Source organism: Rhinopithecus bieti, unplaced genomic scaffold, assembly GCF_001698545.2.
Source record: "Rhinopithecus bieti isolate Rb0 unplaced genomic scaffold, ASM169854v2 scaffold_1618, whole genome shotgun sequence".
In the NCBI taxonomy this organism is placed as follows: domain Eukaryota; kingdom Metazoa; phylum Chordata; class Mammalia; order Primates; family Cercopithecidae; genus Rhinopithecus; species Rhinopithecus bieti.
The window spans coordinates 5,254,709-5,281,904 of record NW_016803937.1 but is presented as its reverse complement, the minus strand read 5'-3'; the positions used below and the strand labels follow the sequence as shown (position 1 = coordinate 5,281,904).

Genomic DNA, 27,196 nt, shown 5'->3' with positions numbered 1-27,196 from the left:
TCTTCCTTCCCTCCTTTCTCTGAATAAGCCATTATCAATTTGCTTTTGTAACTGACATATACTTAACATGCAGTAAAGCACACAAGTCTTAAATGTACAACTCATTGAGTTTTTATTAATACATACATAGAAACCCACATAAACACCACTCAGATCAAGACAGAGAACATTTCTATCACTCAGGAAAGTTCCAGCCAGGCACAGTGGCTCATGCCTGTAATTCCAGCACTTTGGGAGGCCAAGGTGGGAGGGTTGATTGAGTCCAGGAGTTCAAGACCAGACTGGGCAACACAGCAAGACCCCTGTCTGTACAAAAAACATTTTTTTTTAAAGAAAATTCCCTGGCGCCACTTTCCGGTCAATACTTCCTTCAAGAAGGAACCACTATTCAGACTCTTATCACCATAGATTAGTTTCGCCACTTCAAGAACTTTACATAAGTGGAATCATGGAGAGGACGTGTCTGGCTTCTTCTGCGCCCTGTGCCTAATAGATTCACCTGTGTTGTGCACGCAGCTGTTGGTTCCTTTTTAAATTACTGAGTCGTGTTCCATTGTATGAATATACCACCATTTACTTGTTCACGCAACCTCCTGTTGGTGAGCGTTTGGGGCGTTACTGGGTTTGATGACTTTGTGGAAGCCTCTCTGTGGATATGTGCAGCCCTCAGTCCATTTCTGGACATCTGCTGTGCTGTCCCTTCACTCTCCTGGGCCTCATCCCACTCTCTGAGCTGCACACACACACAAAATGGAATTGTTCTTCCTGATGTCAATCCTTGACATGTTGAGGAGGCTGACTACCCAGCCCACCACACCTGCGCCTCCCAAGTCAAAGGTTCTGGGAGGACTCCACCACCTGCTCCTTATATGCCCCAGCACCCTCACTGTCACAATCCTGGTGAGCGCTGACAGGCCTAGCTTCAGCAGCAGCAGCAGCAGCAGCAAGCACTGTGATAAATCTTACAGACACTGGTCATGCTTTCCCAAGTAAGTGGCTACTGTAAGACTCAGTTAAACTTGCAGCCTCCTTCAAGCAAATACGCGTTCCATCACAGTAAGCCTGTGTAAATTGTCTTCATCCCTGTCTTCATCTTATTTTTCCTATTTCTCTTGATCTCTAGCTCCTCACTTTAAACAATTGTTATCTTGTGGTATTTTTATGAATCAACTCAAAATCCCTTTTAGGGGAGAAAAGGCAGACTGTCAAATGGCTATTTAAAAAAATTTTTTTTTTTTTTTTTTTTTGAGACGGAGTCTTGCTCTGTTGCCCAGGCTGGAGTGCAGTGCCACAATCTCAGCTCACTGCAGCCTCTGCCTCCCAGGTTCAAGTGATTCTTCTGCCTCAGCCTCCTGAGTAGCTGGGACTACAGGCGTGCACCACCACACCAGGCTACATTTTGCATCAAATGGCTAATTCTTGGCTTGAGAGCACTTCTGTTTGACTTCAGAAAGGCCTGCAGTGAAATTTTATAGCGTGGATTCCAATGATCCTACTGACAGTGTGAACCCGGAATTCCTGTGTTGAAGTCTCCAGGCTCAGCCAGTGAAGCAGCTGAGCAGCCTGTGATGTGGAGGTGCCTAGGGGCCTATGGCAGGAATCAGAGTGTGGAACTGGACCTGAGGCCCCCAGATCCTCCTCACCCGCCTTCAAGGCTCCGCGACCACCCACGGTTAGAGAAGCAACTGCTAGAGCAACCCCTCACCCACCTGCCGGAACTTCCGTTCAGGCAGAGAGACGTTGGCCTCAGCCATAAGCATTCAAGCCGCCGCGGTTAGTAGACTGGCTTTCCCATTGGCAGGATGCACTGTCCGTCAGAGATCTAAGGGCTCTCATTGGCCAGCGGTGTGGCAGGGGTGGAGCGCACCATGCTTTGTCCACGTGGTCCCCACGTGAAGGAACCCGCCTTGCGCGTGTGAAAGGGCGAGAGCAGCGCGAGATAGGGCCCAGCGCCTCAGATCTTTGTTGGCGACTATGGCTTCGGCTTCTCAAGGCGCTGACGACGGCAGCCGCAGGAAACCCCGCCTGGCTGCCTCGTTGCAGATCAGCCCCGAGCCCCGCCCCTGGCGACCGCTACCCCCTCAGGCCCAAGGTGCCTGGGAGCCCGCGCCCGCGATAGACCACGCGGAGGGCGGGCAGCCCCCGGTCTCGGTGTTGAGGGACAGTGGGCCTGGGGCAGGGGCCGGAGTCGGGGAACTGGGGGTAGCCCAGGCGTGGGAAAACTTGGGGGAACAGATGGGGAGGGCCCCGAGGGTCCCTGTGCCCCCCGCAGGGCTGAGCCTGCCGCTCAAAGACCCACCTGCCAGCCAGGCCGTGTCCTTGCTCACGGAGTACGCGGCCAGCCTGGGCATCTTGCTGCTCTTCCGGGAGGACCAGCAACCAGGTGAGGCCGGGCCGGGGCATGGGTGTGCCAGAGGACAGAGCCGCGGAGGGCTGGGTCCCAGGACGTGGGGAGGGGGTCTGAGGAAGGTGGACCTTGGTCCCTATGCTCAGAGACACCGCCAGAGCAGGACCTGGCCTGAGCCTGAGACCTCGGGGTGGACCCTGCTGTGAGCAGTGGTCTCCAAGAATCACCAGCCACACCAGATGCTCAACTGTGGCAGGGTCACGGCAGGTGAATGTTCTCTCCACCTGACGTCCAGGGAGACTGAGGCCCCTTGGTATTTCTGCATACGTTTTTAGAGCCACTTACATGCAATTTAAGTTGCCATGCCACCAGTGGAGATACCGGAATGAGAGCCACTCCCCTGACTCAAAGACGTTATTAAGCACAGTTTGGTAAATGTAACACCGTGTATGTGATACAGAGGTAAACCGTTATTTCCTCTTCTTCAGTACATACCCCTCAAACCCCTTGACTCAGTGTTTGTGTGTGTGTGTGTGTGTGTGTATTTAAGCCAGGGTCTTACTCTGTTGTCCAGACTGGAGTGCAGTGGAACAATCTTGCCTCACTGTAGCCTCTGCCTCCTGGGCTCAAGTGATACTCCCGCCTCAGCCTCCGGAGGAGCTGGGACTACAGGTGGACTCCACTACACCTGGCTAACTTTTTTTTTTTTTTTTTTTTGTAGTGATTGTGTGGTTTTACCATGTTGCCAAGATTGGTCTTGAAATCCTGGGCTGAAGCTATCTGCCTGCCTAGGCCTCCAAAGTGCTGAGATTACAGGCGCGAGCCACCACACTTGGCCCAGGGTTTTAATTTAAAAGTTAATTGCAGATATTATGCTCCTTACCTGTAAGACATTATGCTCCCTACCTGTAAATACGTTCACGTGTTTGTGTGTGTGTGTGTGTGTGTGTTTTTGAAACGGAGTTTCACTCTTGTGGCCCAGGCTGAAGTGCAGTGGCACGATCTTATCCCACTGCAACCTCTGCCTCCCAGGTTCAAGTGATTCTCCTACCTCAGCCTTCCGAGTAGCTGGGATTACAGGTGTCCACACCAAGCCCGGCTAATTTCTTTTTGTATTTTTGGTAGAGATGGGGTTTCACCATGTTGGCCAGGCTGGTCTCAAACTCCTGACCTCAGGTGATCCGCCCACCTTGGCCTCCCAGAGTGCTGGGATTACAGGCTAGAGCCACCTTACCCAGCCCTCTTTTTTTTTTTTTTTCCTTTGAGAGAGTCTTGTTCTGTTGCCTAGCTGGAGTGCAGTGGTGAGATCTCAACTCACTGCAACCTTTGCCTTTCGAATTCAAATGATTCTTGTGCCTCAGCCTCCCGAGTAGCTGGAATTCCAGACTTGTGCCGCTGTTCCCAGCTAATTTTTTTGTGTTTTAGTGGAGGTGGGTTTCACCACGTTGGCCATGCTGGTCTTGAATTCCTTTTTTTTTTTTTCTTTTTTTTTTTCTGAGACGGAGTCTTGCTCTGCCGCCCAGGCTGGAGTGCAGTGGCCGGTTCTCAGCTCACTGCAAGCTCCGCCTCCCGGGTTTACGCCATTCTCCTGCCTCAGCCTCCCGAGTAGCTGGGACTACAGGCGCCCGCCTCGTCGCCCGGCTAGTTTTTTTTTGTATTTTTTAGTAGAGACGGGGTTTCACCGTATTAGCCAGGATGGTCTCGATCTCCTGACCTCGTGATCCGCCCGTCTCGGCCTCCCAAAGTGCTGGGATTACAGGCTTGAGCCACCGCGCCTGGCGCTGGTCTTGAATTCCTGTCCTCAGCCCCTCAGAGTGCTGGGATTACAGGAGTGAGCCACTGTGCTTGGCCTCATATACATTTCTTAAGAACAAGGGCATCTCTTATGTAACTACAATACAATTATCAAATCCTGGAAATTTAACATTGATATACTACGATCTTCTAATTTCTATTCACATTCAAATTTTGCCAGTTGTCCCAGTAATGACCTTGTGGCCATTTTTTCCCTCCCCAGTATGACGTTACAGTTAGCTGTCATACCTCTTTAATCTCTTACCTGGAACAGTTCCTGTCTTTGTCTTTCACAATATTGATGTCTTTGAAGAGTAAGGGCTGGTAGTTTTGCCAGTGTCCTTCAGCTTGGGTTTGTTTCCTCAGGACTGAGTTCAGGTGATATGTTATTGAAGTGATGTCGAGTCCTTGGCCACGCATCTCCCCAGGAGGTTTGCAATCTTGGTTTGTCCCCTGGCTATGTGAGCTGCGGGCATTTGACTAGGGTTGCATCTACCAGGTGTCTTCACTTTCTTCTTTGTGCTGAATAAGTCATCCAGGGGCATTTGGAGATCTTGTAGATATCCTGTCCCCATAACATTGTCACTTGTGGTTTTGATGGCTCTCCCCAGATTCAGTCGCTGTTAGGATGGCAGCCACGTGCTGGTTTTCTAAGGCCAACATCCCTTCCACGTCTGTCTGTGGTTGCTGGTTGTGATGCCCGTTTAGAGCAGACAGATCTCAGTGCTAGTGAGGAGTGCTGAAGTGGGTTCCCTTCCAAAAGGGAAGTCCCCAGAGGGGCAATCCTTGGGAGAAACAGTTTAGCAGCAAGTACTGTGAAATTAAATAACCCTGCACCTTTGACCATGTGATCCCAGTTCCAGATTTTTCATCTATCTCTTTTGTGTTATAAGTAACACCCAAAATGATACTGTTTCATAGAAAAGGTGTTCAAATACAGGGCCACTGGAGGAGAGGAAATAAAATCAATGTGTATGTGGCAGGTGGAAGTGCTTGGCGGCTTCCTCCTGAGAACAGGGTGGCGTGGGCTCTGGAGAGGGGACCTGGATATGGGTCCTGACACAACTTGGGCAAACTGCCTGCCCTTTCTGCTCATCTGTGAAATGGAGTCACGCATCCCTGTTGTAGAGGGGTTGGGTGAGGACTTGGTTGAGTCAGCAGTGGGTCACAGCCTGCAGAGGCACTCAAGGGTGTGCGCGACATGGGGTGGAGATGGAGCCCGGTGGAGTAAGGGAAGGGCAGTCAGGGTCTTGTTATTCTGGCTGTCCTCGATGCCAGGTGTCAGGAGGAGACAGAGGTGGTACCTGTCACAGGGCCAAAGGCCGGGGGGTTCCTTCCTCACCTTGCTCCTTTCCCAGGTCCCTGCTTCCCCTTCTCTGTGAGCGCGGAACTGGATGGGGTGGTCTGCCCTGCGGGCACTGCGAACAGCAAGACGGAGGCTAAACAGCAGGCAGCGCTCTCTGCCCTCTGCTACATCCGGAGTCAGCTGGAGAGCCCAGGTAATGGAGGGAGGGCCAGGCAGCTGAGCCTCAGCTGGGGACAAGAGGCCCAAGGCCGGCAGTCCTGTGGGGAGGCTGAAGTGGCTGTGCGTGTGGGCAGGAGGTGGGTTGCTGTACGAACCATCTGGGCATCAGGACATCACCTGCAGGGAGCTGGGGCAGGGGACAGGTGCCGGTCTCTGCTTTCATGTCCTCTGGGGACACTGGGGGTAGGGACTGCTAGAAGAGCAGCTCATGGAATGTCCTGTGTCTGGAAGATGAAAACTTCCTCTCCCCTGTTCCTTGGCTTCCTGAGGGATGGAGGGTGTGCCTTGGCACCCACACCAGCCCATCCTCCTTGTCTCTTCCAGAGTCCCCCCAGACCTCCAGCCGGCCTCCACCGCCCCCCCGGAGCGTAGGTAGGTGAGCTCTCGCGGACGCAGGCTCTAGTGTTGAGGGGAGAGGCGTGGGCCCCCTTCTACCTGCACTCTCTCGCCCCGGCACAGACAGCATCCTGACCCACGGGGAGCGCTGCGCAGCCTTGGTGAGCGCCGGCTTTGACCTCCTGTTGGACGAGCGCTCGCCATACTGGGCCTGTAAGGGGACTGTGGCTGGAGTCATCCTGGAGAGGGGTAGGGATCGCCCCAACCCCGGCCCTGGCCCCCTGGGAAGGGCCCCCTCGAGCTGCTTGCCTTAGGCTGGGCCCTCTCTGCCCTCCCTGCACAGAGATCCCAGGTGCCAGGGGCCACATGAAGGAGATCTACAAGCTGGTGGCCCTGGGCACCGGCAGCAGTTGCTGTGCCGGCTGGCTGGAGTTCTCGGGCCAGCAGCTCCATGACTGCCATGGCCTGGTCATCGCCCGCAGGGCCCTGCTGAGGTGAGGGGCTGTGGGGTGGGTGCCTGACAGCAGCCTTTGCCGGGACAAGGTCGTCCCCAACCACCCTCTACCTGTCACTCCTAGGTTCTTGTTCCGGCAGCTCCTGCTGGCCACGCAGGGGGGCGCCAAGGGCAAGGAGCAGTCCGTGCTGGTCCCCCAGCCGGGGCCCGGACCCCCATTCACCCTCAAGCCCCGCGTCTTCCTGCACCTCTACATCAGCAACACCCCCAAGGGCGCAGCCGTGGACATTTAGTGTTGCAGGGCCCCTGGGGCAGGCGCGGATGGGTGTGCCCTCGTTGGGCTGCTGGGGTGGGGAGACAGGGTTCAGAAGAGTTGCCCTGATGCTGGTTGTCTGTCCCCTCTGGCCTGCAGCCTGCCCCACCTCAGAAGCGCGGCCTCCCTGCACAGCCGCCCAGGCGCCTGCAGGCCCACGGTGCTCCGGCAAGCTGAAGCCTGTGTGCTACGTGGCACCCTTCACTGGTGGGGGGGGACACCTACGTGGGGCTGTCTCTCAAGCCAGGACAAGCTGGCGCGTCTGACTGTGCATGGGCTGGTGGTGCCGCTGGCCACCTGGTGTCCCACTCTATATACCAGCCATCATCCTTGGGTGCAGCACGTGTACTAGAGCTGGAGGGGGGAGCGGAGGGCAGGAGGTCACTACCTTGTCTGTCCCTTCTGCCCCTGCAGCTGACTCATGCCAACCTCCGACTCTGAGGCAGGCCATTCACACCCGGCCCTGCCTGGGACAGGGTCCTGGGGCCCATGGCCTGCACTCCTACGTCCACTGCCTGAACCTGTTTGCAAGGGCCCCCCGGTGGCCCCTCTAGAACCTACTCCTGATACCTGCCATGGCCTGAACCTCAATGGACCTGGGGACTCTGGCATCGAGTTGTGGATGTGCACTGGCGTGGTGAAGGCGGTGAGAAGTGCTCCCTGGGGCGGGGTGAGGAGGGGCCTGGTGATGGGAGGTGGAGGGCTCCATGCATGAACTTCCTCACCTCAGGTCTAACCCCAGCTCAACCCCTTACTAGCTCCGTAGTGGTGGTGACACCTCTGCCTGTCCTGTGACTCCTGTGACAATGTCACAGTGTGAGAGGAGGTAGTGTGAGGCGTGTGGCAGGCCTACTGGTCCAGCTTGTATCTCTCTTATCTCAGTGGCATCCTCTCTTCATCCAGTGCCGCCCTGGGGCCTCCCTCCCGTCTCTGCAAGGCCTCCTTTCTCCGGGCCTTTCACCAGGTGGCCAGGGCTGTGGGGAGGCCCTACCTACTGGCCTTGAAGACCTACGAGGCTGCCAAGGTCGGTCCCCGTCAGTCCCGGTCCCTCTCCAGCCTTGCAGTCCCTGCCCCCTGCAGGCATCTTCTCTCACCCCACCTCTCATCTCCTCCCCTAGGCTGGGCCCTACCAGGAGGCTCGCCGGCAGCTCTCTCTGCTCCTGGACCAGCAGGGCCTGGGGGCTTGGCCCTCGAAGCCACTGGTGGGCAAATTCAGAAACTGAAGCCGGCCTCGGCGGGCCCAAGGTCCTGGAGTCAAGCTGTACCCTGCTGGGGGAGTGCCCTGTCTGAGGAGGGTTGTTGGGGAGAACGTGGGTTGTGCAGGGTGAAACGGGCTGGAGGGAAGGAGGAGCCTGCTGTGGTTGGGAGGCTGCTGCTGCACATTTGCGCTTGAATAAAGGAGTATTCCTCGTGACTGTATAGTTGGCTGTGTGTTTTGGGGTGGCCAGGGGCCCTTTGTTTGCGGGGAGAGCCCATCCTCCTTTGGGAAGCCCTGTGTTCACTGGGCTCCCACCTGGATCCTCTCACTAAGCCACTGAATTGTCACCCCAGCCCCTGTTCACAGGGCTGGAGGCAGGTTTAGGAGGGGAGGTGACCTCCCCTGGTTCCTCCTGTTTTCCAGCCTGTGTGCTGGGGGAGGCCACTGAGGCCATGGGTTGTGGGGGTTGTAAAGGGCAGGAGGAGGGCAGGCTGCTTGGGTGTGTGAGCATTTTGTCCTCTGGCCACGATTGGGGCTCCAAATCCTTGCCTTTCTGGGCCCCTAGGATGGGGGAGAGGGGCAGAGAACGCCCTTACCTGGTGAGAGCTTCAGCTGCTGTGGTCCTCAAGGGTGCTGTGGGTGTTGGGGCAGCCCCGTGTTGAAGGCTGCGGGGAGGGCATGAGCAGCATCAGTCCTTTCCCTGGGCTGCCCGGCTGTTTGACCTGGGCAAGTCATTGGACTGCTAGAGCCTGCGTCTTCCACGGTGGAGAGGGACAGTGCTCCTGCCCAGTGTGGGCTCGGCAGTTCTCTCTCCTTTTCCCCCAGGGTAGCATAGTAAGCCCACATGGCAGTCAGGCACTCTGTTGACTCTGGATGTGGAGAGAAGATGGTAACACTAAAAGCATGTGTGTGTGCGCGCACACACATACACACACCCCTGGAACCTCGCCGGCATGTGCATTATATCCATTGAGCCAGGAGCACAGCAGCTTTGAAGTCCAGGGACCTGGGGCCAGGGATGGTAGAGGACCATGGCCAGCCCTGTGACCCCCACCCCGTGACTCCCTCCCTGCATCCCCAGTAGTTGCAGGGCTCAGAACCACAGGCTGCTCTCCCCTGTGGGCCTTGGGACACTGGTCAAAGATGGTATGATGGTTAATTTTGTGTCGACTTGACTGGGCTAGGGGATGCCCAGATGGCTGGTAATGCATTATTTCTAGGTGTCTGTGGGGTGTCTCTGGGAGGGATTCACATCTGATCATTGGGCTGAGTAAGGAGATTGCCCTCCCCAGTGCAGGCAGGCACCATCCAATCCATTGAGGGCCTGATTCACTCTCTCCGCTGCAGCTGGGACATCACAACTGCTGGGTCTCTGGCCTTCAGACTCGGACCAGGACTCACACCATTGGTTTTCCCAGTTGTCAGGCCTTTGAGTGTGGGCTAGAACACCATCACCCGGGCCCCCAGCACTCACAGCAGTTGGGACTGCTTAGACTCCGTATCGTGTGAGTCAATGCCTCACAATACAACTCGATGTATCCTGTTGGTTCTCTTTCTCTAGAGAACCCTGACCAGTGCAGACAGCCCCCTCCAGAGCTGTCACTCGGGGCCAGGCCTGATGTTGAAGTCGTGAGATTGGGTCGTCTCCCTCCAACCCCCTCTTGTCTCTGCCACTGGGCGTGTGCGGCCAGGCCAGCCACTTAACCTCCGTGCATGTGCGTCGACTCTTCTAGAGAAATAATCACAAGGCTGGTCCCAGGGGTGTGTTCCTGGCCAGCCTGCCCATCTGCAGGCCTAGGCTTTCCCTCTGCTTTCACTGGGCTCATGCTGTCTCCTTTTCCCACAGTGATGATGACATGGGAGAATCTGAGGGAGGTGGGGTGGAGGAAACAGCACCAGTGGACAGATCAGATAGCTCCAGCAGGCCCCAGCCTGAAGCGTGGCGTATCTGTTCTGTTTTAACCTCCCACAGCTCGCCATGATAGATGCAATCATTGCCTCAGTGTACAGGTGAGGAAACTGGCAAGATGCAGTTAGGTAAGTTCTGGAAGAGCACCCAGCACCTGAGGTGGGCTGGAGCTGTGGTAATGTGCAGGCTGCCGGCCTTCCAAGCCCTTCAATTGCAGTCACCACCCACAGCTGCAGCTGGATTTCCTTACATGACCTTGGATGAAACTCTGAGCCCCAGTTTGCTCATTTATAAAACAAGGACTAGGTGATATCCTTCCTAACGTTCCCTCGCGTTCTCTGCTCTGCTCTTTCCCGACTGCTGCAGGAGGTCAGGAGGATGCCCAGAGCTGCAGGCTGGCAGGCTGCGGGGGGGCGAGGCTGGAGCTGGGAGCATCAGGTTGGGAAAATGGCAGCAGGGAGGGCTGAAGAGGGGAGCTGAGGCAGGAGGAGCTGTAGTTCACATGTGCAAAGGACAGGAGGTGAGCCCTTGCCGAGGGAGGAGGACTACAGAGAGAGGCGTTTGCACCAGCAGGAAGGGTCCGCAGGGCCTGGAAAGGCAGGAAAGCACCGATTTCTTGTTTGAGAAAACAAAGATTTTTACCTTAGGTTTTGCTTTTTTTAAAAAAAAGAAAAAAACAAAACCACGTGTCAGGCCAACATTGAAATAATTATTTCTCATGGCTCTTTTTTTTCAGGGATGGAGCAGGGGGTTTAAAAACACCCAAACCTATTAATTAGCCTGTGTATTACACATTGTTTTCCCCAGGAAATAATTTAAATTGATTTTCTTTCTGTACTGCAGTAGTAACTACAACCAGATCTGGAAGTATACCAGCCATTTCAAACTTCAGTTGGATGCAGTGAGCCTGTTGGTATTCATTAATCACATAATCACTGGGCAAATAAGTTATTCAAATTGACATTAACTCTGTTGTGTTCCGCCAAATAAATAATATTTGTCCCCACATTGCATAAATCTGCTTGTCCAATCCTTTCCTCCCAAGACAGTCTTTTCACGACACCAGAGTCGTTCAGTTCTTTTGACTCAGCTTGTTGGTTACTGCGGGGTGATGATGAAAGCTACTTTTGAAATGCAGATCTGTTAATGCCTAGTTGGCCATATCTCCTCTGGGTGAAGTTTTGCCAACAGTAGCATATTCAAATTGGGAAGTGATGTAATTTCACTTGGCACAAGTCAAGTGCTGCCTCCTCCGAGTGCCATCCCGTCACTCCACCCTTCCTCCTGCAGCCCAGGGCACCCTCTGTTCCGGGCTGACCCGTGCGTTGTCTTCACTCCAGGACAGAGTGTGCCGAGTGGAAGTGTGGACCTGGGAAGTCTCTGGGAGGCCAGGGCGCCGCTCTGTCTCCCCAATCCTCAGTTTCCCCACTTGCCAACTGAGACGGGGTCACAGACATGCAGCCTGCAAGGCCATGGTGAGATGAGGTGGGAAGTGCACCCAGCACTGTTCATGGCTCTCTCGGCAGCCCTCAGCAGTGACTGTCATCAGGCTTGTCTGCCATTAGCTCCTAGCATGGGGCCTTGTCCCTTTCTCTCCATCTCCTCCTGTGGGGTCTCCCACATAGAAGGTGCCCAACAAGCAAGCACTGAATGGAAAATTCGTTAACTAGAGGATCACTTGCAGGAGTGTAACCCACCCCTATATAGAGAGAGACCAGAAACACTGTCCTCAAAACCCTTTAGAAGACAATTTGAAAATTTCCGTTGTGCTCTGAGCTCTTTTCCTCCGCCCTGGAGCAGTCAGTGAGGACCTAGAGAAAAGTTAGTGAGTGTCTAGAAGAAAGTAAATTGTTACCTTGCCTCATGGTTTAGTGGTAAAATTACCTTTTAAAAATTATAGTTTTAAAGATATATATATATTTTTTGTCACCCAGGCTGGAGTGCAATGGAGTGATCTCATCTCACTGCAACTTCAGCCTCCCAGGTTCAAGCGATTCTCCTACCTCAGCCTCCTGAGTAGCTGGGACTACAGGTGCCCGCCACCATATCTGACTAATTTTTGTATTTTTAGTAGAGATGGGTTTTCACCATGTAGGCCAGGCTGGTGTCAAACTCCTGGCCTCAAGTGATCCACCAGTCTCGGCCTCCTAAAGTGCTGGGAATACAGGCATGAGCCACCATGCCTGGCCTAAAAGATATTTTTTAAATCGATTTTCCTGGGTATCCAGAGGCAGCAGGATGAAGTACCCTTCCCTCTGTGCCATGCAGAAACATTAACTCCAATCGGATCACACCCTAACGCAAGAGCCCAAACTGCAAAACTCTCAGAAGAAAACCTAACAGTAAAACTTTATGACCTTGAGTTAGGCAAAACTTTCTTAGATACGTCATCAAAAGCATCATGATAAAAGAAAACTAGAAAATTGGGACTCCATCAAAATAAAAACCTTTGTGTTTCAAAGGGTACCATCAAGAAAGTGAAAACTCACAGAATAGGAGGATATACTTGCAAATCATATATCTGATAAGGGACATATGTCTACAATATATAAAGAACTCTTACAGCTCAGTAATAAATTCAACCCAATGAATGGGCAAAGGATATGAATGGACATTTCTCCAAAGAAGATACTCAGGCCAGGCACGGTGGCTCAGACTTGTAACCCCAGCACTTTGGGAGGCCAAGGCAGGTGGATCACTTGAGGCCAGGAGTTCGAGACCAGCCTAGCCATCTTGGTGAAACCCCATCTCTACTAAAGATATAAGAAAAAATTAGGGCCAGGCGCGGTGGCTCAAGCCAGTAATCCCAGCACTTTGGGAGGCCGAGACGGGCAGATCACGAGGTCAGGAGATCGAGACCATCCTGGCTAACACGGTGAAACCCTGTCTCTACTAAAAAATACCAAAAATTAGCCGGGCGTGGTGGCGGGCACCTGTAGTCCCAGCTACTCGGGAGGCTGAGGCAGGAGAATGGCGTAAACCCGGGAGGCGGAACTTGCAGTGAGCTGAGATCCGGCCACTGCACTCCAGCCTGGGGGACAGAGTGAGACTCTGTCTCAAAAAAAAAAAAAAAAGAAAAAGAAAAAAAGAAAAAATTAGCCTGGTGTGGTGGCAGGTGCCTGTAATCCCAGCTACTCAGGAGGCTGAGGCAGGAGAATCACTTGAACCTGGAAGGCAGAGGTTGGAGTGAGCCGAGATCGTGCCACTGCACTCCAGCCTGGGTGACAAAGAAAGACTCTGTCTTAAAAAACAACGAGGCGGTGGCTCACGCCTGTAATCCCAGCACTTTGGGTGGCCAAGGCGGGCAGACCACGAGGTCAAGAGANAAAAAGAAAAAAAGAAAAAATTAGCCTGGTGTGGTGGCAGGTGCCTGTAATCCCAGCTACTCAGGAGGCTGAGGCAGGAGAATCACTTGAACCTGGAAGGCAGAGGTTGGAGTGAGCCGAGATCGTGCCACTGCACTCCAGCCTGGGTGACAAAGAAAGACTCTGTCTTAAAAAACAACGAGGCGGTGGCTCACGCCTGTAATCCCAGCACTTTGGGTGGCCAAGGCGGGCAGACCACGAGGTCAAGAGATTGAGATCATCCTGGCCGACATGGTGAAACCCCATCTCTACTAAACATACAAAAAATTAGCTGGGTGTGGTGGCACACCTGTAATCCCAGCTGCTCGGGAGGCTGAGGCAGGAGAATCACTTGAACCCAGGAGGTGGAGTTGCAGTGAGCTGAGATTGCGCCACTGTACTTCAACTTGGTGACAGAACAAGACTCTATCTCAAAACAAAACAAACAAACGAAAACAAAAATTAGCCAGGCATGGTGGCAGGTGCCTGTAGTCCCAGCTACTTGGGAAGCTGAGGCAGGAGAATCACTTGAACCTGGGAGGTGGAGGTTGCGGTGAACCGAGATCATGCCACTGCACTCCAACCTGGGCGACAGAGCAAGCCTCCATTTCAAACAACAACAACAACAACAAAAACCACTGGCTTGTACACTTGAGTGAATGGTATATGAATTATATCTCAGTAAAGTGGTTATGTGAAACATCTTAAAATTCCATTTTCTTGAAAGTCAGGGTTTCTATTACAACGCATTGCTGTCTTGAAAGACCTGATCTGGGCCAGGCGTGGTGGCTCATGCCTGTAATCCCATCTCTTTGGGAGGCTGAGGCGGGCAGATCACCTGAGATCAGCCTGGCCAACATGGTGAAACCCCATCTCTACTAAAAATACAAAAATTAGCTGGGTGTGGTGGCATGTCCCTTTAGTCCCAGCTACTTGGGGGCTGGGGCGGGAGAATCACTTGAACTTGAGAGACGGAGGTTGCAGTGAACCAGGATCACACCACTGCACTCCAGCCTGGGCAAAAGAGTGAGTGAGACTCTGTCTCAAATTGAAAAAAGACCTGATCGTCCTGATGCCCTTGTGCCTGCCTTGGGTGCATGCTCAGACACTATGGCAGCAAAAGCCAGGTGCTGCAGCTCTCACAGGAGTTTACTCCCCACAAGGCAGTCCGGAGTAGATAGCCTGGGACTGGACGGGTGTCTGCCACCCTCACCTCGAGGGGAAGCTGCCTCCTCTTGTAACTGACCCACAGGTTCCTCATCCCCCCTGCTCACTTTCCTTTTGGTCCAGACTTAGTCACAGGCCACGCCTCACAGCAGAGGTGGCTGGGAAATGAGTCTGACTGCAGCTCCATGTTTCTTCACTAACAGGACAGTGCGGGGTGGTGGGGAATGGTGGTGTCAGGGTCAGTGGTCTTTCTCACAGGGTGCTGGGAAGGACTGCCAGGCCCCACCCCGCTGTACCCCCGAGAAAGGCCTGGCCATGGCAAGGGAGCCTTCTGGCTGCATGGACCCAGGCCACATGCCCCGCATCACCCTGGGGTGTTCCACCCTCTATCCCCTCCTGCCCTGACCACATCTCCTTACTCTGCTCTGTCACTTTCTCTGCTCCAGACATAATGGCCACCATGATCAAGTACGTTCCTACCTCTGAACCTTTGCATGTGCTGTTCCTCCTTCTCCAAAGTGTGTCCTCCAGAGGCCCTCACACCTCACTGCCCCTCCCTTCTCCGGGAATTCTCGAATGTCATGGCTCAGTGAGGCTTTCCACGGTCACCCTCTGCAAAATTGCAACCTCTCCTTAGCAACCCCCACGTGCCCCTGCTTTCTTCCTCATGGTTATTTGTCTCTTCTGTTCCTGGCCAGACCACCCAGGACCTGGAACCATGTCTGGCACAGTGAAGACTCTGGGTGAACGAACGCAGAATGCATTTGGGAACAACACCAGCCAGCAGTGCCGGCACAGTGAAGACTCTGGGTGAACGAACGCAGAATGCATTTGGGAACGACACCAGCCAGCAGTGCCGTTAATGCCGCAGCCCAGCGGCCACAGCCTGACACACCAGCCACTTTCTGCAGCCTCACCCGTAGCCAGTATCCTCTTCCAAATCTGCAGTCCTCTTGCCAGCTAGTCCTGACACTCTCCCAGGGACCCCAGAGCAGGTTCATTTATTTTCCAAAGATCCCAGGGTCTCCAACTCAAACACAGGCACCTAGCGCGCAAGAGCGTGTGTAAGGCTTCCTAGGCAGGTGGGTAGGAAGGCAGGGGCCAAACACTCCTTGTGAGCGAGACTGTGTCCGTTCCCCTGTTCACTGCCTTGTCCCTGGTGCTGACCACGGGCTGGTGCCCAGTGGCACTTGGCGAGATGAGGGAAGCAGGTACCGCTCCAGGGAAAGGATGGGCACGCACGTTCACAGCACACCGCCTGCGCGTTGGGCCCTGAGGGGAGAAGGCTTTAGGACACATGCATAGGGCTGAACAATGATTCCCAAGGTCACTACGAAAAGGAGATGTTTCACTGCGTAACAGAGGAGGTGTTGGCTGAGAAGACATCAAGTGTGGATGTCAGGGTGAGGTGGCGACTGGGTCTGAGTGCGTGTTTCTCTCTGTGAGTATTTGCTAATGCACTTTGGGTGCAGATTCTCCCTCCCAGGATGGCAGACCAGCAGGGCCGGCCAAGGCGGCTGGAAAGGCCAAGCTCCTCACCCCCAGCAGGGCCGGAAGCCAGTGCTGGTCTGGATGCCTCCGTGTGGCAGGCCAGGTGTCACTAACACAGGCCTCCATAACAACGGTTTCGGCACTGACCGAGTGGTTCAGTGAAATATTAAAAGCTGAGAGTGCCCGTGCCCTTCTACAAAGGCTGGACTGTCACAAAAGCCCATCAAGAGCTTTGCCTGGGCCTTTCCTGGGCCTTGAAGCATGACAGGATAACGAAGGAATTCTTAACGGGACCCGTTTAGATTTAAACAAATTTTACTGAGGGTCTGAAGAAGCTCCCTAGGCCTCCACAAACAAGCCTTATTGGGGACTAAAGGAACTCCCCAAACCTCCATGATTTAGCAGGAGAGATGAGGGTATTCACCCCAGCACCTGGACCCATTTAGGTAAGTAAATTTACTGAGGCTCCAGAGGAAGAGCTTCAGAACTCAGATCTTAGTTATACATTAAAAGAAGTTAATCACTTATGTCTTTAGATGAATGCACACTTACACGTAGACATATAGCTTAGAAGGTGTATAAGGTCTGGATAACTCTGTAGTTTTGAGTTGGTATGGCGATAATTTCCAGGTTTTCTCTCTGTAACCAGTGACAGAAATAAAAATTCCCATCTCTCCAGTTCATCTGCATCTTGTTACTGGGCCACGAGAAATAATCAGCCCAACACGTGGTTTGGTTTGGGAGCACTTGGAGCCTCTGTGGAACGTGAGCCCTTTATCCATGACATGCAGGGTCATGCTAGTCAGGGTGGACCAGCTGCTGGAACAGACAGCCCACAGTTTCAGGGACTTACTACAGGCGTCATCTTGCTCAGGCCACCCACCAGCGCAGGGGATCAGCAGCTGGGCTGCCGCCTCCCTCTTGCAGCCCTCCTCCGTTAGGGTGGGCCTACAGACATTTCTGTAAAGGACCAGAGAGTAAAGATTTTCGGCTTGCAGTGCAGGCCATAGACTCTAAGTCATGACTGCTCAGCTCTGCCAATGGAGCGCAAACCCAGCCAGAGACAATACCCAAATGAAGAGCCCGGCTGTGTTTCAGGAAAGATGTATTTATAAAAACAGGTTGCAGATGGGAGGCAGTTTGCTGACCTCTGCCTTAGGGCTTTGGACCATTTGGAAGGATCTTCTACACTGGGCTGAGGCACGTGGAGGGGAGGAAGAGGGCAGAGGGTTACGCAAGAGATGTTTGCAGCCAGACCTGGCAGTGCCTTGTACCCTTTCTGCACACCCCACTGACCAGAACCCCTACCTGCAGGGAGGATGGAACCGTGGGCCAGTGGAGGCACAGAGGAAGAAGAACCAGGTATTGGCAAACCCATTGCACTCTCTGCCACCAGGAAGGGAAGAAAACAGCCTCACAGTGTATAGCAGCTGATACAGTTTGGCTGTGTCCCCACCCAAATCTCATCTTGAATTATAGCTCCCATAATTGCCAGGGGTTGTGGGAGGGCCCCGGTGGGAGATAATTGAATCAGGGGGGCGGTTCCCCCATACTGTTCTCGTGGTAGTGAATAAGTCTCATGAGATCTGATGGTTTGATAAGGGGTTTCCCCTTTCGCTTGGTTCTTATTCTCTCTCGCCTGCTGCCACGTAAGACGTACCTTTTGTCTTCCGCCGTGACAGTGAGGCCTCCCCAGTCACGTGGAACTGTGAGTCCATTAAGCCTCTTTTTCTTTATACATTACCCAGTCTCAGGTCTGTCTTTATCGACAACATGAAAATGGACTAATACACCAGTGCAGTTTGATAACAAGGGGACAGGCCCTGGAACCAGCAAACATGAGTTCGAATCCTGACTTCTCTTACTATCAGTGGAACATTTTGTGCCTTGATTTTCTCATTTGTAAAATGAGGGCCTCCCTTAAGAGCTGCTCTGTGGATGAAAGGAAATAAGGTGTGAAAGGTCTTGTGTTGGGGCTTTATGCATGGGAGACTCTCAGATTGGTCATTTTAAAAAAAGGCTTTATAGGAGCAGTGTTAGGTCCACAGCGAAATTGACAGGCAGGTATAGAGATTTCCCATATAACCACATACCATAGCGGTATATTTGTCACAATCCATGAACCTACATTGACATATCATTGTTACCCAGAGACTGGGCTCGCTCCTGGTGGTGTACCTGCTATGAGTTTGGATACATACATACAGACATGGACCCACCATTATAGTGGCCTGCAGAGCAGTTCCGCTGCCTAAAACCCTCTGTGCCCTGTCTATGTATCCTTCCTCCTACCAACCCCTGGCAACGCTGACCTTTTGTTTTTCTCAGACAGAGTCTGGCTCACTGCATCCTCCGCCTCCCAGGTTCAAGCAATTCCCCTGCCTCAGCCTCCTGAGTAGCTAGGATTATGGGTGCACGCCACGCCTGGCTAATTTTTGTATTTTTAGTAGAGATGGGGTTTCACCATGTTGGCCAGGCTGGGCTTAAACTCCTGACCTCAGGTGATCCACCTGCCTTGGCCTCCCAAGGTGCTGGGAGTATTGATGTGAGCCACTGTGCCCGGCCCAATGCTGACCTTTTTACTGTTGCCATAGTTTTGCCTTTTCCAGAATGCCCTATAGTTGGAATCATACAGTGGGTAGCCTTTTCAGAGTGGCTTCTTTCACTTGGTAAAACACGTTTGTCAAAATAATGAATTGTGAGGCCATTAGGCCGAGTCAGCTCCAGTGCTTGGGGTTCCTACATAAGCAAACCAAACCCTGACTCAACGGAAACAGTAAAATGAAACTTAGGCCCACCTCATCAGAAACCACCAATTAACCCCTAACTGGAGATTTTACCAATCAGATGCCTCCAAGTAACCTCTAACTAAGGACTTGCCACTTTAGCCAATCAAATATTTTCTTTGTTTTGCTTCTGTGAACATCTCTAAAAAAGTGTCCTACCTACAACGCCCTCTGGGGAGAGCCCTCAGCCACCGGGAGTCTGGAACTGCCTGATTCCTGAATCGTTGTCTGCTCAAATATACGCATGACAATTTTAACGTGCCCAAGTTTATCTTTTAACACATTTATGTTTCCTCCATGTCTTCTCAGGCTTGATAGCTTATTTCTTTTCATTGCTGAGTGATATTCCGCTGTCTGGATGTGCCATAGGTTTTAAATCCATCGCCGACTGAAGGACATCCTGGTTATTCCCCGGTTTGGCAGTTATGTAGAAAGCTGCTATAAACATCTGCGTGCAACCTTTAGTGTGGATAGAAGTTTTCAATGCCTTTGGGCTGGTGGCTTTTTTTTTTTTTTTTTTTTGAGAGAGTATCAGTCTCTCACCCAGGCTGGGGCACAGTGGCAGGATCTTGGCTCACGGCAACCTCCATCTCCCAGATTCAAGCGATTCTCCTGCCTCAGCCTCCTGAGCTGGGATTACACTATCATGCCGGGCTAATTTTTCTATTTGTAGTGGAGACAGGGTTTCGCCATGTTAGCCAGGCTGGTCTTGAACGCCTGACCTCAGGTGATCCACCTGCCTGCTGGGATTAGGCATGAGCCACTGTGCCCAGTCAATCTTAACATCATTTTTGTAGTGAGAGACAGAACCCCAAAGAACCCACCGGGGAGTATAGGTGGATGAGGTGGGGGGTGCCGAGAGGGAGTAGGAAGTAGAGGTTAAGAGCATGGAGTATGGGGCCAGACAGGCTGGGTTTGAATCCTGAATCCATCACTGAGAACCAGGGGACCTTGGGATAGTGACCTAAACTGCCTGTGTCTCTTTCTTCATCTGTAAAGTGGGGATAATAGTACCTTCCTCAGACGGTTGCTGGTAGGATTAAGTGACGCTTGTGAAGCTATGAGACAGGAGCTGACATGCCACCAACACTCCACAGATTCTGTGATCATCGCCCCGAGTTGCTGCCCTGCGCATTTCCCTCTCTCTCGGGACAATGTCCCGATTTTCCACTGGGAAACTTCACCCTCTCCATTTTTTTTTTTTTTTTTTTTTTGAGATGGAGTCTAGCTCTGTCACCCAGGCTGGAGTACAGTGGTACAATCTAGGCTCACTGCAACTTCCGCCTCCCAGGTTTAAGTGATTCTCCCACCTCAGCCTCCCAAATAGCTGGGATTACAGGTGTGAGCCACCAAGTCTGACTAATTTTTGTATTTTTAGTACAGATGGAATTTACCATGTTGGCCAGGCTGGTCTTGAACTCCTGACCTTAGGGGATCCACCAGCTGCAGCCTCCCAAAGTGCTGGGATTACAGGCATGAGCCACCGTGCCTAGCCTCACCCTCTCTATTCTTAACCACAGGGTTTAGGTGGGATTGAACCTGTTTCCTGCTCCAGGGTGAACGCTGACTCCCAGAAATCGATCAGTATAGCAACAGTGGTTGGTTTAAGGAGGTGTTTGTAACCCACTGCAGAACCAATAAGGCCAAAATCACACGCTTGAAATTCTTGGAAAAAGAGACTTTCTCTTCCCAGAAGGCTTTGTGGAGTGAGAGTGTGAGACTTGGAGCTTGTGCAGTGATCTTGTGGCCATGAGGAGAACCTGGGGGTGAAGCCGACACACCCAGGGAGGCAGGAGAAAGATGCAAATCTAAGCTTGCTTGTTTGACATTGATGACATTGGCTGAACTCCTGGATTAAACCACACCTGAACTCCCATGTGGATGTTCAGTTACAAGAGTCAATACTTCTTTCGTTTGTTTGTTCATTTGTTTAATGAAGTCTGAATAGAGTTTCTTCAACTTGGAAATAAATCATTCCTAAGTGATATTTACAGGTGTGTTTTAGAAAGGAAGTTCTTAGAGCTATTACCCTTGGACATTGGAATGGGAGTCTTGCATGAGAGTGAAATTTACTTTGGTGCAACAAGCCCTTGGCATTTCCCCTGTGTATTCTGTCTCCCAGAGTCCCCACGGGAGCTCCAACTGTAGTTGCCCATGTGGTCTACAGGACTGATCACACCCCTTGTGTACTGACTGCCTTCCTTTCCCTGTTGATACGGTTTGGCTATGTTCCCACCCAAATCATGTCTTGAATTATGGTCCTCATCATCCCTATGTGTTGTGGGAGGGACCTGGTGGGAGGTAATTGAATCATGGGGGCAGTTACCCTAATGCCATTCTCATGATAGTGAGTTCTCAGGAGATCTGATGGTTTTATAAGGGGCTTTTCCCCCTTTTGGTTGGCACTTCTCCTTGCTGCCTCCATGTGAAGAACGTGTTTGCTTCCCCTTCTGCTATGATTGTAAGTTTCCTGAGGCTCCCCCAGCCATGCTGAACTGTAAGTCAATTAAACCTCCTTCCTTTATAAATTACCCAGTCTTAGGTATGTCTTCATTAGCAGTGTGAGAACAGACGAATATACCTGGCTCAGCTCCCTCTCCCCTGCTAGTGTTTCCTGGGATCATCTTCAGGTGAAATGCCTGCACTCAAATCCTTGCTCCAGGGTCTGCCTCTTGGGGAACCCCAAGATCTGGGAAAACCAAGAAGTACCTCCTCAGGAGCCTGTGTGAATGTGGCAACCCCCACATACGATGACTCTGAGTAATCACTTGGCCTCCTTTCTTCCTGGGACTTGTCACAAGCCATGCTTGTTTATTTATTTATTTATATTTTTTGAGACGGAGTCTCGCCCTGTCACCCAGGCTAGAGTACATTGGTGTGATCTTGGCTTACTGCAACCTCCACCTTCTGGGCTCAGGAAGTGATTCTCCTGCCTCAGCCTCCTGAGTAGCTGGGATTACAGGTGCACGCCACTATGCCCAGCTAATTTTTGTATCTTTAGTAGAGACTGGATTTCACCATGTTGGCCAGGCTGGTCTCGAATTCCTGACCTCGTGATCCATCCTTGACCTTCCAAAGTGCTAGGATTACAGGCGTGAACCACTGTGCCTGGCCGCTTGTCTTGTTTATTGCCTTTTTTAAAATAAAAAAAAGAAGATTTTAAAAAATAGAGATGAGTCTTGCTATGTTGCTCAGGTGGGTCTCCAGTTTCTGGGCTAAAGTGATCCTCCTGCCTTGGCCTCCCAAAGTGCTTACAGGTGTGAGTCACCGCATCCAGCCATTGCCTTCTTTATGTATTTGTGCCCTGCCTTCCTACCTCCCCTCCATCTGCCACCCTAGTTCCACGCAGCCATCTGTCTTGCTCATTATGGTCTCCAAAGTGTGAGAAGATCTGGTGCATGGTGGGTACTTAAGAGATATTACCCCCAGAAACCAAACATTGCCCCACCAACCTTATTTTTTGTTTGAGACAAGGTCTCTTTCTGTCGTCCAGATTGGAGTGCAGTGGCATGATCACGGCTCACTACCGCTTCAAACTCCTGGGCTCAAGTGATCCTCCCACCTCTGTCTCTGAAGTAGCTAGGACTATGACAAGGAGGCCACAGGGCCTGCAGGTACAGCTGGGCACCACCATGCCCAGCTAATTAGAAATAACTTTTTTTTTTTTTTGTAGAGAGAAGGTTTTGTTGTGTTGCCCAGGCTGGTCTTGAACTCATGGGCCCAGGCGATTCTCCTGCCTTGGCCGCCTAAAGGGCTAGGATTATAGGCCCAACTTTTTTTTTTTTTTTTTTTTTTTTTGAGACAGGGTCTTGCTCTGTCACCAGGCTGGCGTGCAGTGGCGTGATCTTGCCTCACTACAACCTCCGCCTCCCAGGTTCAAGTAATTCTCCTGCCTCAGCCTCCTGAGTAGCTGGGGCTACAAGCATGCACCACCTCGCTCAGCTAATTTTTTTGTATTTTTAGTAGAGACAGAGTTGGCCAGGATGGTCTCTATCTCCTGACCTCGTGATCTGCCTGCTTCGGCCTCCCAAAGTGCTGGGATTATAGATGTGAGCCACTGTGCTTGGCTTATAGGCAACTTTTGACTCAAGTCTTGGTGGTGTGCTGAGGTGAGTGATACCTGGCCCCTGCCACCCCCTTTCCAGGGAGAATCTCTCACATCCTCAAGGTCAACCCCAGCAGGCCTCACGAGTGGCCCCACCCCAATACACCAAGGATGCCACAGCATCACTTCTTAATATTGTTTAATGTTTCTCTGAGATTTGCAGGGAGGTGGGGGCCCTGAATGCTTTGTTAGGAAGGTGCAAGGCGAAGCTGCTGAACTTACCAAAGGGGATCTTATTTCAGGCTGGTCATTGGCCAAGTACAATGGAAACCTTTGGAAGCAGCAAGATTGGCTAATTTTAGCTCAGGGCATCTGAATTCATTCCAAGTCACATCACATGGACCCCAGCGTTCCCCTCGGCTTTGTTCCCCTAACGGCAAAGGTGAGTTATGAAAACTGCACAGCAGCTGAGCCACTGGCTCCACGGCTCTCCACGTGTCATCTGGAAGTAGGCTGCCGCGGAGGCAGGGCTGGGCTCTGCTCAACTCAGCAAAGTCCACCTCAGACCAGACAGCTGCGGACGACAAGGAGGCCATACGGCCCGCGGGGACAGCGGCTTCCCTTTGTTTTACTTTTAACTGACATTAGATTCCTGGAGATGCCCCTTGGTTAGACGTCACGTACAGACCTCAGCACTGGATAGAGGCTGGTGCTGGGCGGGGTTGGGTGGCACGGAGTTGAGAACAGCAGGCTAAGAGTTCAGAGCCCGGGTTTTGAGTCTTGGCATGGCCACCCTTGGCTGTGTGGCTTGCCAAATTATGCCTCCTCCCTGGGCCTCCACACCCACACCTGTAAGATGGGCAGGATGGAGCCAGTGACCATGAAGGTCCTTTTAGCTCAAAGAATGTGTGAGGCAGGTCATGCCTAAGCTGGCCAGAGTCCGGAGGGACAGCGGAGGGTCCCCTCTGTGTCACAGCTGGAGACAGATGATGTGCTCTGAGCCTTGGGGACTTGTTCATCTGTAAGGGGGAGGCGCTGTCCTCCTCAGAGGTAGTCTGGGTGGCTGGCACATACCCGGCCTGCTGTACATTCTATCTGCCTGCTGGAGTGGGGGCAGGCACAACATTAATTTCATTTTTTATTTGAATGTTGTTAGGCCAGGCTGGCACTCCCCCAGTCCCCCTTTCCTCCCCTCTGTCAATCTCCACTCCCCTGCGAGCATGTCCTGGGGTCACTTCCCCAGTACTCCTGGGCTCATCTCCTAAATAAACGACTCACAGGACATGGCACTCCCAGACACAATGCCCTGAGAAGGACATAGCCTCACTTATGTAATGTCCTGGCCAGGAATGCATGGCCTCAAAGCACCAGGAGACAGCGGACGATCACAAAATGAGCGTCCTTGTGTGCGTGCTATATTCGACTCATAATTTCAATGCCATCTAAGTCAAAAGCTGGGGAAGTGGTCCAGATTACAGGAGATGAAAAAGATAGGATCCATACATATAGTATCTGGTATATCCCATCCTAGACTGGACCCTGTACTGGAGGAAAAAAGGCTATAAAGGATATTATTATATCAGCCGACAAAATTGGAACTGACAGTAGATTAAAGTAGCGCATGGAAGTTAATTGTGCTGAAGTTGAGAAACGTACTGTGGTTCTATAAGAATCTCCTTATTCTAAGGATCTATACGCTGATGTATTTAGGGTCTCCTTGGGCTTTCCATCCTAAAATAAGGCAACTGGTTTACTTTAGAGCTTTCTACCCTTTTGCAGGGGCAGGGAGAGGAGTCGAGGATTCCTTCGAGAATCTGATGAAATTGTTGAACACTTAACATTTTAAAGTGCACCTACCCCCAGAGGTTCATAGACCTCTGGAACCTCGTGGAAACTCCCAGCTAAGACTCCTTGGGCTGAGAGTCTTCTGCTGAGCCTTCTGGTCACCACATTCTAAAGTGACAACGAGGCTGGTAGTGGTGGGCTCACACCTGTAATCTCAACACTTGGGGAGATTGAGGCAGGAGGATTGAGATCAGCCTGGGCAACATAGTGAGACCCCATTTCTACAAAAAATAAAAAACATCAGCCAGGCGTGGTGGTGCATACCTGTGGTCCCAGCTACTTGGGAAGCTGAGGCAGGAGGATTGCTTGAGCCCAGGAGGTCAAGTCTGCAGGGAGTTATGATTGCGCCACTGCACTCCAGCCTGGCAACAGAGCAAGATCCTGTCTCAAAAAAAAAAAAAAATCAATCAATTAATCAAAAATAAAGGTGCACCTAGAAAGCAGAGGGCCATGATGTGGGGAACTTACTTTCAAATGGTTCAATAAACATATTATTAACAATACCACGTAGATAGGACAAAAATATAGATGGAGCAAAGGAGAAAGCAGATGAACAAAATGCAAAAAAAAGAAAAAAGTGGTGTTCAGGTGTTTTATGCACTATTTTTGTTCTTGCAACTTTTTTGTGGGTTTGACATATTTTCCAAGTAAAATGTTAAAAAAAAATCAGTTGTTTGGCAACTAGTAATCTTTCATTAGGTGATCCCCAGGATCACTGTGTCACTGTGAGGAAGAGGAGGCAGGGAGTTTAATACGCTGCTGGAGAAAGGCAGGCCACTGAGTGTGTGCAGCCAGGTAGCCAGGCGCTTCCAGAATGAGGCCTCATGGTGGAGGAGGTGCCCTGATGCGGTGGGCGGGTGGTGGAAAGAGAGCTCAGTGAACTTACATTCAGACTTGGACCACTTGCTGATTTTTGCCAAGGGGGCAATTTTGTGGATAGTGAAGGGACAGAGTCTGTTTTTCTTTCTCACCTCTCTCTGTGTTCTTATCTGCTCCCTCCATGGTATCAACTGTGGCAATGAGCCCTACTTCCCAAAGTCACAGACTGTCCAAGCCGGGAAGGACTTTCATCCTCTCGTCTAAACTCTCCTGGGATACATGAGAAAATGAAAGTCTGGTGAAACTGATTTGTGTAACTTTGTGTTACGCAAAGTACCTGGGACACCCGAGACATCTGCTCAGGACAGCATGGCAAAGTGTTGTTACAATCTCATCTTGAATCTTTTCTTTGAGGGGTTGGATGCTGTTTTAGATGAGCCTAACAGCAGCAGCATGACAGAGTGATCTGCTGGAAACTGGGACACTTGGATCTAACTAGATGACCTGGCTGTGTGGCCTTGGGTTGGTGACCCTCCCTCTCTGAGCCATAATCTCTCCTTTTTTTTTTTTTTTTTAAAGACAGGGTCTCACTCCATCGCCCAAGCTGGAGTGCAGTGGTACCATCATAACTCACTGCGGCCTCGACCTCCCAGGCTCAGGTGATCCCCCCACCTCAGCCTCCTGAGTAGCTGGGACTATAGGCATGTGCCACCACACCCCGCTAATGTTTGTATTTTTTATGGAGACTTGGTTTTGCCATGTTGCCCAGGCTAGTCTTGTGCTCCTTGGCTCAAGTGATCCGTCCACCTTGACCTCACACAGTGTTGCAATCACAGGCATGAGCCACTGCACCGGGCTTAATCTCTCCATTTTAAAATGAGGGAGTTGATTTACTTAAGAATTTGTTATCCTTCTGGAGGGGTCATTGATTCCCTTGAGAATCCAATGGAATCACTGGACACTTTGCACTGTGAAATGCACATCACCTGCAGAGGTTCACGCGTCCCTCGTGGAAACTCCCTGCTCGGATCGACTGTCTTCCAGTGGGACTTCCAGTTACTATATTCTAAAGTCCTAAAGCCATCGAAATAGAGTCAGTGGTCCCCAGTACAGTCTTGCATCCCTTTCACGCCATTGAAGAATTAATTCACCCTTCCCCAGCTCACTACTTGGGCTCAACTCTGTCTGGCTAGGACATGCTGAGTCAAAGTTTCCCAGTTACCGCTGGCAACCACGTCCACAATACAACACAAAATGGCTTGCCGTGAAGGGCTGTTTTCTCTTTGCCTTCGGCTGGAAGATGTCCACCTTTGGCTACAGTCGTGCCCACTGGCCTCAGAGAACACAAGTGCTTCGGGGTAACATAAGGGACCTTTCAGCCAACAGGGGTGAAGAAACTGCCTGGTAACTTGCTTGTCACGTCCCCCCATTCAATCAGCATGAAGGAAAGGTGGTTCGGCAAGGCTAGACTAAAACAATTTAGACCCGTCTCCTGGGACATTACCAGGGAGAAAAAATAGAGTATTAAGCCCCACATGCGAGCAATCAATTCCAATTGTCCATGTCTAATTTAGCAGAGAATCTCAACTGGGTGAATGTTAAGACTCTATAGAATCTCATAACAGTGGTGGTGCTTCACCTAATTTTGATTTTAAATGTTTCTTTTAGTGCTGGCACACTTTGGTGAAGATGCCTGGTAGGTGAAGCAGAGGAGAAGGGAGATGCCTGGGTAGAAGCCAGTTACAGGGATAGGCAGAGCTGTCATTAATAAGTTTTGTACCAGGCATGCAGCACAAAAAATGTCTTCAGTGAGAAGGCAGGGC

The 27,196-nt window shown here is 51.7% G+C and overlaps 1 protein-coding gene across 1 annotated transcript; it reads left to right on the top strand.

Annotated features, from left to right (window-relative positions):
* Positions 1-1,866: 1,866 nt before the first annotated feature.
* Positions 1,867-8,183, top strand: ADAD2 (adenosine deaminase domain containing 2). The gene is given in 15 exon segments (XM_017859314.1): positions 1,867-2,383; positions 5,063-5,278; positions 5,500-5,640; positions 5,991-6,038; positions 6,126-6,251; positions 6,317-6,328; positions 6,331-6,496; positions 6,581-6,748; positions 6,871-6,928; positions 6,931-6,996; positions 6,999-7,045; positions 7,122-7,299; positions 7,302-7,415; positions 7,617-7,793; positions 7,888-8,183. Coding segments are annotated over 15 exon segments (2,031 nt in total). The 5' UTR covers positions 1,867-1,974; the 3' UTR covers positions 7,993-8,183.
* The last annotated feature ends 19,013 nt before the right edge of the window (positions 8,184-27,196 follow it).